At 37.7% G+C, this 16,451-nt stretch overlaps 1 protein-coding gene across 6 annotated transcripts in view; it reads right to left on the bottom strand.

Annotated features, from left to right (window-relative positions):
- The window catches only part of LOC143667404 (phospholipid-transporting ATPase ABCA3-like), a 287,971-nt gene that overhangs the window by 237,568 nt on the left and 33,952 nt on the right, over window positions 1-16,451 (bottom strand). For 4 of the 6 annotated variants that reach the window (XM_077141598.1, XM_077141594.1, XM_077141595.1 and 1 more), the window contains exons 4-5: window positions 13,632-13,759; window positions 11,324-11,480 (exon numbers count right to left, since the gene is read on the bottom strand). The exons of 1 other annotated variant lie outside the window; for it this stretch is intronic. In XM_077141598.1, coding sequence (XP_076997713.1) covers window positions 11,324-11,480; window positions 13,632-13,759 — 285 coding nt within the window. The remainder of the gene's footprint in view (window positions 1-11,323; window positions 11,481-13,631; window positions 13,760-16,451) is intronic. One more of the 6 variants, XM_077141599.1, reaches the window with a different exon arrangement.

Below are 16,451 nucleotides of genomic sequence, written 5' to 3' on the forward strand. Positions count from 1 at the left end.
ATTGTTCAACTCAACAACAAAAAGACAGCCAGCCCAATTACAAAATGGGAAAAAGACTTGAATAGACACCTCTCAGAAGAGGAAATACAAATGGCCAAAAGGCACTTGAAGAGATGCTCAATGTCCCTGGCCATTAGAGAAATGCAAATCAAAACCACAATGAGATATCATCTCACACCCACCAGAATGGCCATTATCAACAAAACAGAAAATGACAAGTGCTGGAGAGGATGTGGAGAAAGAGGCACACTTATCCACTGTTGGTGGGAATGTCAAATGGTGCAACCACTGTGGAAGGCAGTTTGGCGGTTCCTCAAAAAGCTGAATATAGAATTGCCATACGACCCAGCAATATCATTGCTAGGTATCTACTCAAAGGACTTAAGGGCAAAGACACAAACGGACATTTGCACACCAATGTTTATAGCAGCATTATTTACAATTGCAAAGAGATGGAAACAGCCAAAATGTTCATCAACAGACGAGTGGCTAAACAAACTGTGGTATATACATATGATGGAATATTATGCAGCTTTAAGACAGAATAAACTTATGAAGCATGTAATAACATGGATGGACCTAGAGAACATTATGCTGAGTGAGACTAGCCAAAAACTAAAGGACAAATACTGTATGGTCCCACTGATGTGAACTGACATTAGAGAATAAACTTGGAATATGTCATTGGTAACAGAGACCATCAGGAGTTAGAAATAGGGTAAGATAATGGGTAATTGGAGCTGAAGGGATTCAGACTGTGCAACAGGACTGGATACAAAAACTCAAAAATGGACAGCACAATACTACCTAATTGTGATGTAATTATCTTAAAACACTGAATGAAGCTGCATCTGAGCTATAGTTTTTTTTGTTTTTTTATATATTTTTTTTTATTTTTATTTTTTTCTATTATCATTTTATTTCTTTTTCTGTTGTCTTGCTATTTCTTTTTCTAAATCGATGCAAATGTACTAAGAAATGATGATCATACATCTATGTGATGATATTAAGAATTACTGATTGTATATGTAGAATGGAATGATTTCTAAATGTTGTGTTAGTTAATTTTTTTTGTAATTAATAAAAAAAAAAAGGTCCCACCCACCATTGGATGGGTCACATCTCCATGGAAACAGCTTAATCAAAAAGGTCCCACCCAACAATATTGAGTCAGGATTAAAGAACATGGCTTTTCTGGGGTACATAACAGTTTCAAACTGGCACAATTAAATATATTTATATGTTTTCCTAATTTTTGCTTTTATATTATATTTTTATTATCCACAGACATTGTTACGTATACATCAAGTTATTTGAGTGTAACTGCTGCATAATCCATGATGTACACCCACATTTTACCACCTCCTCCCAAAGCTATAAATACCCAAAATTCCCAATACCACAAACCATAATTAACACTCATACATAACTCATTATGACCCCATAAGAATATCCTTAATTTGATGAGGTACTGCCAGACTTCTCTACAAAATGGCTGCAGCAATCCATACATCCACCACTGTAAATGAGGCTTCCTGAATTCTCATATGTCACCAAAAGTTTACATGGGCAAAACACACTTTGTGAACCAAGCAGCACCAAACTACAAGTGGTAAGGAGCACTTCTGAGAGAGCAGAAAGAAGAAGCTTATATGGGGCAAATGCAGAAGCAAATGAGGAAATGTTCTAATTGGATAACTAAGCTACATTTCTTATTTGGGCTGTTTTTTGGTGGAAAGCCCTTTTTGAAGGTGTCTATTTTTGACTGGCTGGAGTTAAGATGGTATTGCTTAATATGGCAAGCATTTAGGGCAAGGCTACTTGGGTTTTTCCTTCAGGGACGGGCCAAGTTCACTCCAGTCTGAAGGCCCCCTGAATTTTAACAATTTCCCTCTTTTTGGTCATCCTTTCAGCTCTGTGACATTGACCAAAATGGGGCTTAGCACCACTGTCTGTTTTCTTTATATTTCGTCCCATTACAGAAGCTGCAGGCAATAATGTTGAGTTTATTAATGGTATCTATCCTTTGACTTTGTTTGCTGGCTTCTGCTGCTCAAGTCTCATCATGACCATCTGGCAGTGGTGACCATCTGACAGTGGCAGTGGGAAAACCTTCAAGACTCTTGAGAGAATAAAGTGCACCAGGGAGACCACAAGGAGGATAATACCAAGAGACTGAAGGAGACACTTCAACCGAGGTTCCCAACTTTCAAACCAATTTTTGCTCAACAGATTAAAGAAGGAGTTGGAGACAGGGACCTGTTGTAGCCAGGTAGCTTGTTCACTAATTTTGTGCAACTGAATTTTTACAGTACCAGAAGTGTTTATTCAGGTCCAAGTAGTGTCAGCCACAGCATAGACTCACTCCTGTTCAGCCAATAAATAGTCCAAGGTTATCTTGTCCAACACTACTTGAGCAAGGGCGCTAAGAGCCCAGTGAAGCACATGGGATTCCAGCCAGGGTGGTGGTGTTTATACATTCTTGCTGGGAATACTATCATTTGTCCTTAATAACCTCAGGTCTGTGGCACTGGGAGTATAAAAAGTTGACCAAAATGTATTCACCTCTTAAACTTATCTCACAGTTGAGGTTTGGGGCCCAAATTAAGCCATGTGTCAAGAAACTTTGTAGTTTATGGAGGCATAGGGACTATTACACAATGGTCTCCTGGTTCTGTTAGGATATCTGTGTAACTTTTTAGACCTGTTATATTTCAAGTAAGATTATGAGTCCATAAGAGATTAAAACAGGGTAAAGGGGATCTTGAGTCTGGTATCTGTACTTGATTCACAACTGTTGGAGCAGTTCAGTTAAAGGAAACCGAAATGTTTGGAATGAGGGAGAAACTAGTGATCGGATGGACCAAGCAGTCTCTGAGGACATGGACCCAGATCTAACATTCCATTAGATTTTTTGATGTAGTATTGCTTGTAAAATCTCAGTAACTGCCTTCTTATTCCAAGCTTAGATAGAAAGTAAGAGAAATGTAAGTAGGAGAGGGGGTACAAGGGTTGTCCAGTGGTGAATTCCCACCTGCCATGCAGGAAAACCGGGTTCAATTCCAAATCCATGCACTTCCCAAAAAAATGAAAAAAATTTTCAATAAATGGTACTACCATAATGGGAGACTCACATGGAAAGATAATTAAGTGTGATCCTGCCATACAGCATACAAAACAAAATAGAAAAATAAGTAGGAGGATATCACAGGAGGAAATGCAGTCATGGTGACAGAAGGATGCTTTTTTGACATTCAGCTGCGGTGTGAGTGGTGAGAACTTGGTAGCATCCTCTTCAGCAGGGCACATGAGCAGCCTTTCATTGGTGTGCTTTCCAGAAGATCCTGTCTCCAGGCTCTAAGGAATGCGAGAAGTCCTCTTTCAAAGTGATGGATCCCAGGTGGTTTTTCTCACCTAATGGGAATATTCTTTGGCTAATGTGTTCAAGCTTTAGAATGTTTAGTCATATCAGAGTTTAAAAGAGCAGGTGATATATGAGGCTGAGCTTTTGTTTCCCAACAACAGCAGATCATATAGCATTAAAGTTAAAGGGAGAACATTAAGCCAGGGCAAACTTGTGGATTCTGTCAACTTTGTTAATTCAATAAATGGTACTACTACAATATCCATTTTTTTCCTTCCACCTTTCCTGATGACAAGGGATCATAAAGGCAGTGATAGCGCCAGAATGTCTGGCTTAATTATATGACCTGTAAAGTGGGTGCCTAGAGCACTTGATATTTTAGGAACCCAACAGGAACCCATTTTCTAACAGTTTATTTGTCACTGTGATCACATTTGCCTTCCTGCCAGGACAAGCTTCAATCCATCCAGAAAACAGGCAAGTAAGCCATAGAAGGAGGCAGCTGAAGGAAATCCATCTTCAACTGTTCAAATGGGCCAGCAGTAGTGGACATGTGCTGCCTGAGACAATAGCTTTTCTGGATTGTGAGTTTGGCACACTAGACATTGATTATAAATCATTCTGGCCACCTTAGGACAGTCTCCCCACCAATAATTTATTTTAAGGCTAGACTATATAGTTTATTAAAATATATTGGACAGCATACAATCCATTAAATGATTACTTTTTTATTTTAGTACATTTTTCTTAATATTTATATTGCATTTTATTTTTAATGTTAAAATTCATTTTCATTATTTACATCAAAGTAAAATAATTACAAATCAGACAATATATTTTAAATACGCTCACATTTTTAAATTTCACAGCGCTAATTCTGCTCTGACCATCTCTCCTGCTACTTTCCTCAGATGTTTTAACTGGCCAGAGTGATTCAGATCACACAGCCACTAGCTACTGAATAATAGAATCTGTTCAAATAAAAAAATTGGATCTCTTGACTCCCAGACACTACATTATACTGCCATTATGAAATTCATACCAATTTTTAATATTATTTAGCTACATAGCATCATTCAATAGTTGGAATTTGTCTAACATCTTCTTTGTTTCACAGAACATGATCATTTTAAGGAAAAACCTCCCACCAGAATCAAGTCCCATGTATATATTTTTCTAAGATGAACTCTCCTTTTTGGTTTCAAACAATTCTTTTACCATCAAGATCATGCCGTTTCCTATGAATTTACTCCTAAAGACCAAGTTTAGGATGCAGCACATAAATTTTAAAACAGAACAAACTCTTTTTTTTAACTTTCGATTGAAAAAATACTCAAAATGTCTTTTATAAAATGACAACAGAAACACAACCCACCACCCTAATTTAGGAGCTACTTTCATGTTTGGACAGCTAGCCCATCTTTATTTCATATAGCAATGATTCTATATACATAAACTTCTATATTAATCTGACTCAGTAATAATTATTTTTAATGACTACACAATAGTCTCTCAAATTGATATACAATGGTATTTTCAACTATTCACTTATTAAAGATTAGGATAATCATTTCCAATGTTTACTGATAATGGTAAATTGCATGTACATTTTGTCTACCATTGAATATTTTCCAAAGTCCGCATTGGATTTTTTCTTCAAGGCAATTTTTTAAATTAAAAACCACCCCAATCAGGGTGGTTCAGCAGGCAGAATCTTTGCCAGCCATGCTGGAGAGCCGGTTTCAATTCTCGGTGCCTGCCCATGCCAAAAACAAAAAACCACCCCAATCGGGTAGTGCAATGGTGGCTCAGTGGCAGAGCTCTCGCCTGCCATGTGGGAGACCCAGGTTCTATTCCAGGTACCTGCCCATGTGAAAAAACAAAACAAAACACCCCAATCAAGAAGGCAGAATGAAAAGTGAGAAGCTTCAGGGCTCTGTCCCCACATTAGACATTTAAACAACCGGAGAGAATGGGTTGAAACAGCTGTCACTGTTGAGAAGCACCTTTCTCAAAGCTCCAAAAATAGTTAAAGGACTACACTAACAGCGTGAGCACCAAACCAAGGAAAAGGCAACTTAAAAGTGGCAGGATCTCATGGCACCTGGCTGGTCCTCTCCATCCCTTCACTGTCTCACCACAGAGCAAGCCCGTGTGCAGGCCTGGTCCTGGTTCTAGAGGGAGCAGGGTAACCCTCATGCACATACTGGGAGCATGGGCGTCTGGTCCAACCTTTCTGGTGGAAGCCTGAGGACAGTGCCCAGAACCATGAGGAACTGCTTCCTAGGGAAGAGGAGCACATTCAGGTCCCAGTGAAAGGGGGAATTCCTAATGCCAAATGTGCATGCCTAAGACATGATGTACGCACAGAAATGATCAGGGAAGCCCCTATGCTTTGACCTCAGGTTATTGTCTAAATTCATTTTATGTATAAGCTCTGAAGGAGAACACTCATTCAGATTAATCTGCAAAGACTGGGTAAGGTATTTTCTTTTCTCCCTTCTCTTTTGTTTGTTAGCTCCTTGCACTGAAAGAAAGCTCTGTCACAATGCTCGCTGGATACAACTTAATGAACACATAATGCTGTATGTAGTAAGTATCTAAATTCCAGTAATAACTATAATAACACGTTAAAATACCAAAATGTCTAGGTTTCAACAAAATATTTCAAAACAGGGCGGGCCGCGGTGGCTCAGCGGGCAAGAGTGCTTGCCTGCCGTGCCAGAGGACCCCGGTTCGATTCCCGGCCCCAGCCCATGTAAAAAACAAACAAACAAACAAAATATAATAAAACAAGAAAATGTTTAAAAATGTTAAAAAAAAAATATATTTCAAAACATTCAAAGAACAGGAAGCAATGGGCTCAGGTGAAGGAGAAGATTAAAGTATTATAAGCCATCAATGAGGAGGACCAGACTTGAGACATTCTAGACTAGGCAAGGACCTTTTTTTATAAATGCACCAACGTATGCTAAAAAAATAAAGGAATCCTCGCATCTGTCCATGCAAATAAGGAAAACATAGACAAAGAACTAAAGGAAGTCAGGAAAACAAAGATGAATATAATGAGAATATCAAAAGAGAATTGGAAATGATGAAAAGAAACCAAAAAAAACCTGAAGACTATAGTAACAGAAATTAAAAGTTCCTTAGAGGGGTTCCACAGTAGATTGGAGCAGGCTGAAGAAGGAATCAGTGAACTTGAAGATACGCAACTAAAATCATCCAGTCTGAGAAACAGAAGGAAGAATGAAGAAAATTGAATGAACTAAGGAACCTGTGAGACACCATCAAGCTTTCTAATATATACACTGTGGGAGTTCCAGAAGGAGAAGAGGGAATGGGGCACCAAGAATGTTCAAATAAATCATGACTGAAAACTTCACAAACTTAATGAAAGACATGAAGATACACATCCAAGCTACTCAACCAACTCCAAACAGGATAAGCCCAAATAGACTCACACCACAGCAAATTATATTCAAACTGTCAAATGCCAAAAATAAAGAGAATCCTGAAAGCTGCAAGAGAGAAGCAACATGTCAGGTACAAGGGAGCCTCGATAAGATTAAATGCCAATCTTCCATCAGAAACCATGGAGACAAGAAGGCAGTGGGAAGACATTTTTAAAGTACTGAAAGCAAAAAAATGTCAACTAAGAATTCTATATTTGGCAAAGCCATCTTTCAAAAATGAGGTAAAAAAAAAAAAAAAGAGAGAGAGACAGAAACTGCAGAGCTGACAGAGCCCAGAGCTGACACAGATGCCCGGATGTCTGGAGATGATTGGAGCACAGCAGATATTGCCATGAGATGTTAAGCAAGCCAGAACCTGGAGAGAGCCAAGGGAAGCCAAGAGATGAAAGCCAGCCCTGGAGAAGCAAAGTGAGGGACCCCCACAGGAATAGAGACTGAAAACAATGGAGCCTAGGAGCCAGGGACTAGCAGATGCCAGCCACATGATTTCCCAGCTGACAGAGGTTTTCTTGACCCACTGGACTTCCTTGAATTAAGATACTTTTCCTGGACACCTTAGTTTTGAAATTTTATAGGCTTAGAACTATAAATTTGTAACTTACTAAATTCCCTTTTTAAAAGCCATTCCAGTTCTGGTATATCAATTCTGGGAGCTCACAAATTAACACAAAGGGCAATGCTGAAATGTGTCTCATGAAGAGGCCAGGGGCTCTAAACTCCACCACCCTAAGTAGCACATTATAAAATTATATCTGTAATTTAATCTTATTGGACTTGAGACATTGTGGACTGTTTTACTAGAAGTCAAAAGTAGGAAAGAAAATGATCATTCAGAGGGGGTTATCACCCTTCTCTAGGATCCTACTACTAACTTCTCTAATTAGTAAATAGCCTATGCTCTATCAGTGTTTTGTGGGTTGAAATAGTAGAGTGTGCTTCTCAAAATGTCAATTTATAAAAATGTCTATTTCTTCAAATGAGATTTAGATAATGTACAATTTGCTATGATGGGATGTCTCTATCCTTATCAATTCCTTTTAGCATTAACACTTGTCAGTCATTTGAGCAGGTCACCTTGCATTGGAGGGAAGTGATAGCTGTGCTGCTCATATCTGGATTAGAATTTCATTCTTATTTTATATCATCTGTGTGATGAACTCTACATGCCCAAACACTGTCCCTTTACCTGTTTCATATCAAATTTTCTTCCCTCTTGGTCTCTTATTACAAGCCAAAGTATAGGGTAGAATATATTATGACAATTATTTTATGTACACACTTTCTCTAGTTTGGAAGCAGCTATTGATTTTTTTTCCTTCTACTAATTAGGGTGTCTGGAATTGAATGACAGGGGATGCAGGAATCTCTGATTTCAGGCACTCTATGGGGAAAGTGAGAACCTGTCTTATTGATCACAGTTTTTAGTTTATATCACAGGCTGAAGGCCAGACCTTAAACACTCCATTTTTTGACCTCCAGCCAGAGAAGTTTCAGGCTACCTCCATCCTGGCATAATAAGCCTTTGTGTGATTGTCAAGCACTGGAATTTTCTTTTCTTAGATTGTGAGCATTACTATGCAGGGATGCACTGTCAAATTCAGCCTGTCAACAACTCCTCATTCCTAATGATATTTTAAGGATATAATTTCCTATAAACAACAGCACACTGATCTTGTTATTTTAATGAATACAAAGTGTCATTTCATACCGATATACCAGCACTTACTTTGTCATTGTTACAAGTGTTTTGTGACAGCAAATGTATTATCAATAGATGATCAATCATTTCTCACAAATCTTTTCACATTTCTCATATTAATATAATTGTGGTAAAATAGTTACATCAATAGATATTTGCATTCATAAAGCTTTGGTATATGTCACCAAGTACAAGTACATGCTGGGAAATAAGCACTTTACAGTGCCACTAGCAAAAGGCAGTGTCATACATTTTTAAAGTCTTGCTCAATTTTGAAATCCCATGTTTTCTAAGACTTGATAGACACAAATAGAAGTTATTTTATTTTGCATCTCATTTCTGATGATGTCTCAATATGTTGGCTATGTTTGTATATCATTTTCTGTAGTTGTAAAGGAATGTACATGTTCATAGTCTTCTCCTTTAATATTTCCATGGGAGTTTCCTCTTTTTGCTTATTTATGCTTATTAATCTTGTTGTAATAATGATCTGGGTATGCTGTCATAAATTTCTCAATTGTTTATCACCAAAAAAAATGAAAGGAAGATTAAGACATTCCAGATAAAAGCTGAGGGAGTTTGTCAATACTAGAGTTCCACAGATAAAGGAAAATGACATAGATTATATAGATCAAAGCCACATGAAGAAATAAAGATCTCCAAAAAGGATAATGACATGGGTAAATATAAATAAATGCTAGTACTATTTTATTTTTGGTTCATAACTCTGCTTTTTACTTCTTATATGATCTAAAAGGCAAATGTATAAAATATAATGATAAATCAGTGATTTGGGACTGCATGTATAAACATGTAATTTTTGGCAAGAACTATATAAAAGTGGGGAGATGAAGGTTATAGAAATATAGTTTGTGCATACTACTGAGGTTAAGTTGGTATCAAAGAAAACAAATTGTTATATATCTAGGTCATTAAATTCAAGCCCCATAGTAACTACAAAGGAAATATCAGAGAGAATATTCAAGCTTACAGAGATGGAAAGTAGAGAACAGGTTGCCAGGGATGGAGGGCAGGGTAAATGGGGATTTAATGCATAATGGGTGTAGGTTTCTGCATTGAGGAGATGGGAACATTTTAATAATGGAAGGTAGCGAAGGTACTGCAACACTGTGAATGGGATTAATCCCACTGAATGGTATACTTAGGAGTGGTTGAAATGAGAAAGTTTATGTGGTATGTATGTTCCCATAATTAAAAAAATAAAGAAAGAGCAACTAGGGAGTCAATGACAATTAAATGTAATATATTATCCTGGTTGATATCTAACAAGGGAGAAGGAAAGACTCATTGGAACGTATGAAAATAAAATGAAATATAGACTGCACACTTTACATTGATGTTACATTTCTTGAACTTGGTCACTGCACTGAAAAGTGGTTACAAGTGAATATCTCATTCTTAGGAAATATAGTGGCAGTATTTAGTGTTCAAGGAGCTTGGCGTACACAACCTACACTGAATAAAGAAAATTAATTATAGAAAGATAGACATATAATGAATAGACAGAGAGATGAACTGCGAGATAGATGGACAGGTAGAATGACAAGAGAAAATGTGGCAAAATGTTAAACTTGGTAGATCCTGGTATCTAAGGAGACAGAAGTATGTTGGGGGCTCTCTATTTGGGAGTTGTTATATTTGTGACTATTTTGTAAGTTTGAAAGTACTGCAGAGTAAAAGTTTTTAAAAAGAATTAAAATTACCACTGCATAATTTTAAAATGCTCATCAACCCAAAAGAATAATATACAACCACAAGTATGAAAGTGGTTTCATACTTGTATTAGTTTGTTAAAAGCTGCTGGAATGCAATATACTAGAAATAGAACAGCTTTTAAAAAGAGAATTTATTAAGTTACAAGTTTACAGTTCTAAGTCCCTAAAAACGTCCAAACTAAGGCATCCAGAAAAAGATACCTTGACTCAAGGAAGGCCAATGTCCGTTACATGGAACGGCACATGGCTGGCATCTACAGGTCCTTGTTTCTAGTTCCATTGCTTCCAGCATCTGATGCCAGTGGTTTCCTCTCTAAGCATCTGTGGACGTCCACTTAGCTCCTCTGGAACACAACTCTGGGTTCTGGATTGCTTAGTATCTCATAGGAAGGCAAGTGGCAATGTGTAATGGGCTCTGAATATCAAACATTATTTCTAGGAATCTGGTTCTCTCTGTTGACACTCTAAGCATCTCCAAATGTCTGCATCTTTGTCAGCTCTCAGCAACTGTTCTCTGAGCATCTGAGCTTCCTCCAAAGTGTTTCCCCTTTTAAAGGATTCCAGTGAACTAATCAAGACCCACCTTAAATGAGCAAAGTCACACCTCCATCAATCAAAAGATCACACCCACAATTGGGTGTGTCACATCTCCACGGCAACAATCCAATCAAAGTTTCCACCCTAAAATACTGAATCAGGATTAGGAGAACAAATCTTTGCTGTGGCGCATAACAATTTCAAGCATACAAGTCTTGTTAACATGAAAATGAATCATTAAATCAGCAGAGCCAAAATTTACTAAGACCACATAAATACATGGAAATATACCGATAATATCCAGGAAAGGATTAAAGGTAATATAAATACACTTTTCAAAATGTCCAAGGTTTTATTAATGCTTGTTTTTACAATTAAAAATGCAAATTAAAAAATTACTCTCACATGAATGAATAACTTTCTCACATATTGGAAAAAATAAGCTATATATGTGATGACTGTTAGGACGCAATCAAAACGTTAATGCAAGTATGTTTAATTATCTGCTTACCGGGATATCCGCCATCTGCCATATTCGAGTCCCTGGGTCCTATAGAAGGAAGAGGTGGAAAAAGAAGAGCTGTATCCCATTTTTTGGAGGAATCCATCCTCCCAGGTGATGGCTTACTGAGACCACTGAGCTTACCAAAACGCAGGCAATATTTTACCTAGGATGAGCAACGGGAAACACACAGCAGTTACGAATCATGAACAATGAACAGCAAATGTCAGCAGCAGAAAGAAATTACAACACAAATTTAAAAACTGTATTTTGAAGACAGAATGAAAAATTCAAGATTCTAAACAAGAAATGCCAGCATCCCTGTCACAAGGGACAAGGAGCAAATCCACTGAACGTGTATCTGTCCTATTTCATCTTCATGGAACTGGGCTTCAAAGACACATGGATGTGCATGATGGGTCTACATTAAATGTATGGTCATCACCATGAATGTATTTTCTAGACCAACAATTGGCATCTCTACTCGGTGAAACATCAAAAAGTACCACTAATTTCCTTTTCCATTATGTCAGCCAATTATGCTAAAGCAAAAATCTCTCCTTCAAAAAGTGACTTATACATAGAGGTGATAAAACATAAATGTGAAGCGTTACATATTGTAAGTATTAAATGAAACTACCATGATATATCTGATATATCAGGGTAGGGTGGGGTGGACCTGAGCAGCTTAACAAGATATCAGACTAAGAGTTGCCAAGGGTCAGAAGAGTCAGACCAGAGAAATCAATAAGCTCAAAAGGAAAAGGCAGGTACACTAAGCTTAGGTAAACATTCACATGTTCAGTTATTTAAGATGAAGATTTAAGGACCTACAAAATGCTAAAATATTATTGATATGCAATCCTTGACCTCAAGGAACACACGGGGTATCATGGGAACACAAAAGAGAGAAGGAAGAAGTGTGACAGGAGAGACTTTGTATAAGTATTCACAGCAGGATTTTTTAAGACTTAGTTAAGGGTTGCCCAAGTAAAAATGGGAGAGGGGAGCACCAAAAGGAGACAGGATAATACAAACAAAGGAACAGAACCAAGAGATACAGTGCATGCAGGTAACTACTCATGGTTCAACATTACAGAAGCATAAAGCCCAAAGAAAGAAGTGGAGAGGTATGTAGAAAACAGGTCACAGGTGGCCTTGTATCCCATGCAAAGGACCTCCTGTAAATAATGGAGAACCCCTCAAGTCTTTTACACCAAGAGAGTAACATGATCTTTTCTATGTTCTCAGTGGATCCATTTAGTACCTATGTATGTAGATAAGTCTTGCCTAGAAAGGTCAGATAAGCAACAGAAGAGCTGATGGGTAAAGTAGGCCTATACTATTTATGAAGTAGAAAACAGAGATAAGAAACTGTGTGCAGTAAACAGCAGGAAGAGAACAGGCACCTGGACAAATACCTGGGGTGAAGTTACCAGGAATCCACCCCAAATGCTAGACATGGTGAATTGGCAATAAAAATGAAGCTCATAACTGCACCAAAGATATTCTGAGCCACAACTCTGTATAGCAGTGAACCTGTACCAGCATCACCACAGAGTGTTGGCATAGTAATTAGAGTGAAGGCACTTATGGAAAGAATGAAGGAGGGATGGAACAGACAGACAGAAAGAATACTTACTGTCCTGCTAGTGATTTTCCTTCCTCAAACACTTAGATTCTAAAGGCAGGACTTGTCTCTACACATAGATATTAAAGTGTTCATTTCCCTTAATAGGAGGCAGCACATTTATAAGTGCTGGTAAAGAATCTCCAAGGCATCAAGTTGAAAGCTCTGTCCTTTTCTGTCTTCCTTGGAGGCTGTTATTAGAATCTTCTTCAGCATCTGTAGATGTCCTAATTCTGATTCATCCTAGCCGAGCCTAAGAGCTTTTACCAGAGATAGAGAAGAGCAATTCAAGAGAACAAAGTTCTTCCATGTCGGGATCTCTGCTAGGAAATATGTATCTGCTTTTTTATTGACTATATTCTTATTTTCTTAACCACAACTTGCAGGCCTGGCACGAGAGACTGGCAACGTTAATAACCTTAGTCAAGTTCCAATCATTCCATTTTCTCAATTAAGACCATCAGGTAATAATTTCCTCCTCATCAGAATAACGTCACAGTTACAAGCACAAGTATTAAAACAAATTGGAGCTGAATTCCAATGCCTGCTCTGCTACTGGACGAGCAGTTATGATCTTGGGGAAGTTATAATTCTTCCCACTTATGAAATGGGAGTGATAACTATATCTCACTAAATTCATGAGACTTAAAAGTACAATGATAAGGTCTTTAGATAAAACGGTCTCACCTTCAGTGGTAAAGGGTCACTGCTGGATTTGAAATTATGATCAAATACAATAGCAGCCAGCACACGGACAGATTTATTTTCATACTTAATGTAATTTTCAAGATCTTTTACTGAGGAAAAGCCTCGAACTGTAGAAAGAAATATCTATGAAGTAAGTTATCCATATAAATTCAAAATGTCTAATGATCATTTCTATCTTTACTGTGAATACCATAATCCTATGATGACAATGTAAATTTTCAAACCCTATTCATCAAATATTGACGTCACAGGCTACCTAAAGCATATTTGGAGTATACAGTCATTCTTAAGTGTATTATAAAAGTTTTATCATATTATAAATAATAATCATTTCAATAACTGTATATTAAGGTGAGTGGAGCAGGGGAGGGGAGGGAAACCCTTCATTATGCTTTACAGCCTCGTGATTCCTTTTTTTTTTCCCCATGGGCAGGCACTGGAAATCAAACCCGGGTCCCCAGCATGGCAAGCGAGAACTCTGCCAGCTGAGCCACCATGACCCACCCCCTTGTGATTATTTTCTTTTCCTTTTTTTTAATGTTTTTTATTGTGAAATATATATACAGAAAAAGCAATAATTTTCAAAGGATATTTTAATAAGTAGTTACTCAACAGACTTCAAAGTTTAGTATGGGTTACCATTCCACCTTTTTTAGGTTTTTCCTTCCAGCAGCTCCAAAACACTAGAAGCTTTTTTTATATCATTATAGTGATTCAGCAGTCATATTCATCTGTTAAATCCCATATTCTCTGTTATAACTACTGTTTCTCCTTTAATCTTACTCCCAAACTACAGGGGTCTTTGGGCTATGTCCATTCTAACTTTTTCATGTTGAAAAGGGGTATCAACAATACAGCATAGGGGGATGAAATTAGTTGATATTCTTGGAGAAGCTGGCCCACCTGGGTTTCAGGATTTATTTGGCCTAGGAACTCCCTCTGGAGGTTGTAGGTTTCAGGAAAGTAAGCTTGGTACATAAAACTGTAGTAGAGTTTCAGAGCCCTAAGCATTCTTTAGTGTTAACAGGAATGGTGTTGGTTGGGGGTTGGCAAACCATGGTAATTAACAATATCTAGCTGAAGCTTGCATTAGAATAGCTTCCAGAATAGCCTCTCGACTCCATTTGAACTCTCTTAGCCACTGATACCTTACTTTGTTATGTATTTTTTTCCTCTTTTTATTCTAAAAACCATTGTCTGTCCCACAATGCCAGGACCAGGCTCAACCCTGGGAGTCATGTCCCATGTTGCCAGGGAGACCTTCACCCCTGAATGTCGTGTCCCACATAGGGAGGAGAAGGGGTGAGCTAAGAGAAATAGAGGCCACTTCTGAGCAACCAAAGAGGTTTCCTGGAAGCAATTCTTAGGCATAATTATAGGTAGTCTTAGCTTCTCCACTATAGAAATAAGTTTCATGAGGGCAAGCCTGGAAATCAAGGCCTTGGCCTATTTTCTTGGGAAGTTCCTAATGTTTGACAGAGTACCAGAGGTTTCCCAGAAGGGAAAGTTTAACATTTCCATATTTTTTCTCCAGTCCCTCAAGGGACCCTACCAATACTTTTTAATTATCAGCCCACCATAGTCTGGAATGTTTCTGGGTATGACATTAAGCTATACAGAATTGTGTGTTATAGAAAATTTAGATTCCAGATGCTATAAAGCCCTCTGCTTTTGATTTCATACAGTAGGTGGCGCTCTAGAGCACACATACTATCATCTTTTGCCCTGTATTCTGATTTACCTTAATCCCAACAAGATCAATTTCATTTTTATCTCAAATTGAAGCTTTATCTCTTTTTCGGTTGCTTTAACTGTTGTTATATGTAGCAATGCTGACTTCCAGAGCTGCAGAACTCTAGCTTTGAATCTTAGGTGTCACAGAAGTACTTGAAGTTCCAGGGAAATACCAGCTTATGCACATATTACACAGTGTCTCAAAATCTAGAAATACACTTATAATTTGTATTAAGTATGGCTGCTATAAGAGTTTATAATCTGGGCTCCAGTTTTCTTATAAGTATTTTCTGAAAGAGACCTTAGCATATTTGTTATTTTTGTTTCTGGCTTATTTTGCACAACACATTGTCCCCGAAGGTTCATTCAGTTCATTGCATGCCTCACAACATCATTCCTTTTTGTTTCCACATCACATTCCATCATATATGTACATATATATACATAACACAGTTTCAGCTTCTCAGTCATTGTACCCTTCGGCCCCTTCCATCCACTGGGCATCAAGGATAATGTCCAAAATAGACAAACTATATCTTACAGTGTCCTCACTTGGTTTTAGACAATGTTCATTGGTCCAAAGAGACAAAGAACTGCTAAATGCATGCTCATGAAATATCAAATCAAAATCTCCCCTAATCTCTTGTCCCCATGCCCCCCCCAATTATTTACCGTTGTTATTGTTGTTTTCCTGTTAACTATAGGCCACAGCATGCAATATAAGTTTCCCTCCAACACCTCTCTATTGACTCTTTGTACAAGATCAACCTTTGAAGAAGTTCATGTGAGAACTTATTTGTAATTGTTATCAGTGAATTACACAGCACTATACACCCCTCTCGATCATATCCACCTTCAATATGGCAAGGTTACTTATAACTCTCCTAATTAGCTACCATTACTTCCATCCATTCCCTTATATTTAAGTTCAACCTCATCAGGCAACCTTTCCCCCACCTCTAGTTTCTGTGTACCTCTAGATCCCTATATTCTACAGTGTAAACCTCTGAGATTACCTTCACCAGAGTCATTCGTGATTACTTTTTAAAAATTAAATAAATTAAA

The sequence above is a fragment of the Tamandua tetradactyla genome, chromosome 23, assembly GCF_023851605.1.
Source record: "Tamandua tetradactyla isolate mTamTet1 chromosome 23, mTamTet1.pri, whole genome shotgun sequence".
NCBI classification, from domain to species: domain Eukaryota; kingdom Metazoa; phylum Chordata; class Mammalia; order Pilosa; family Myrmecophagidae; genus Tamandua; species Tamandua tetradactyla.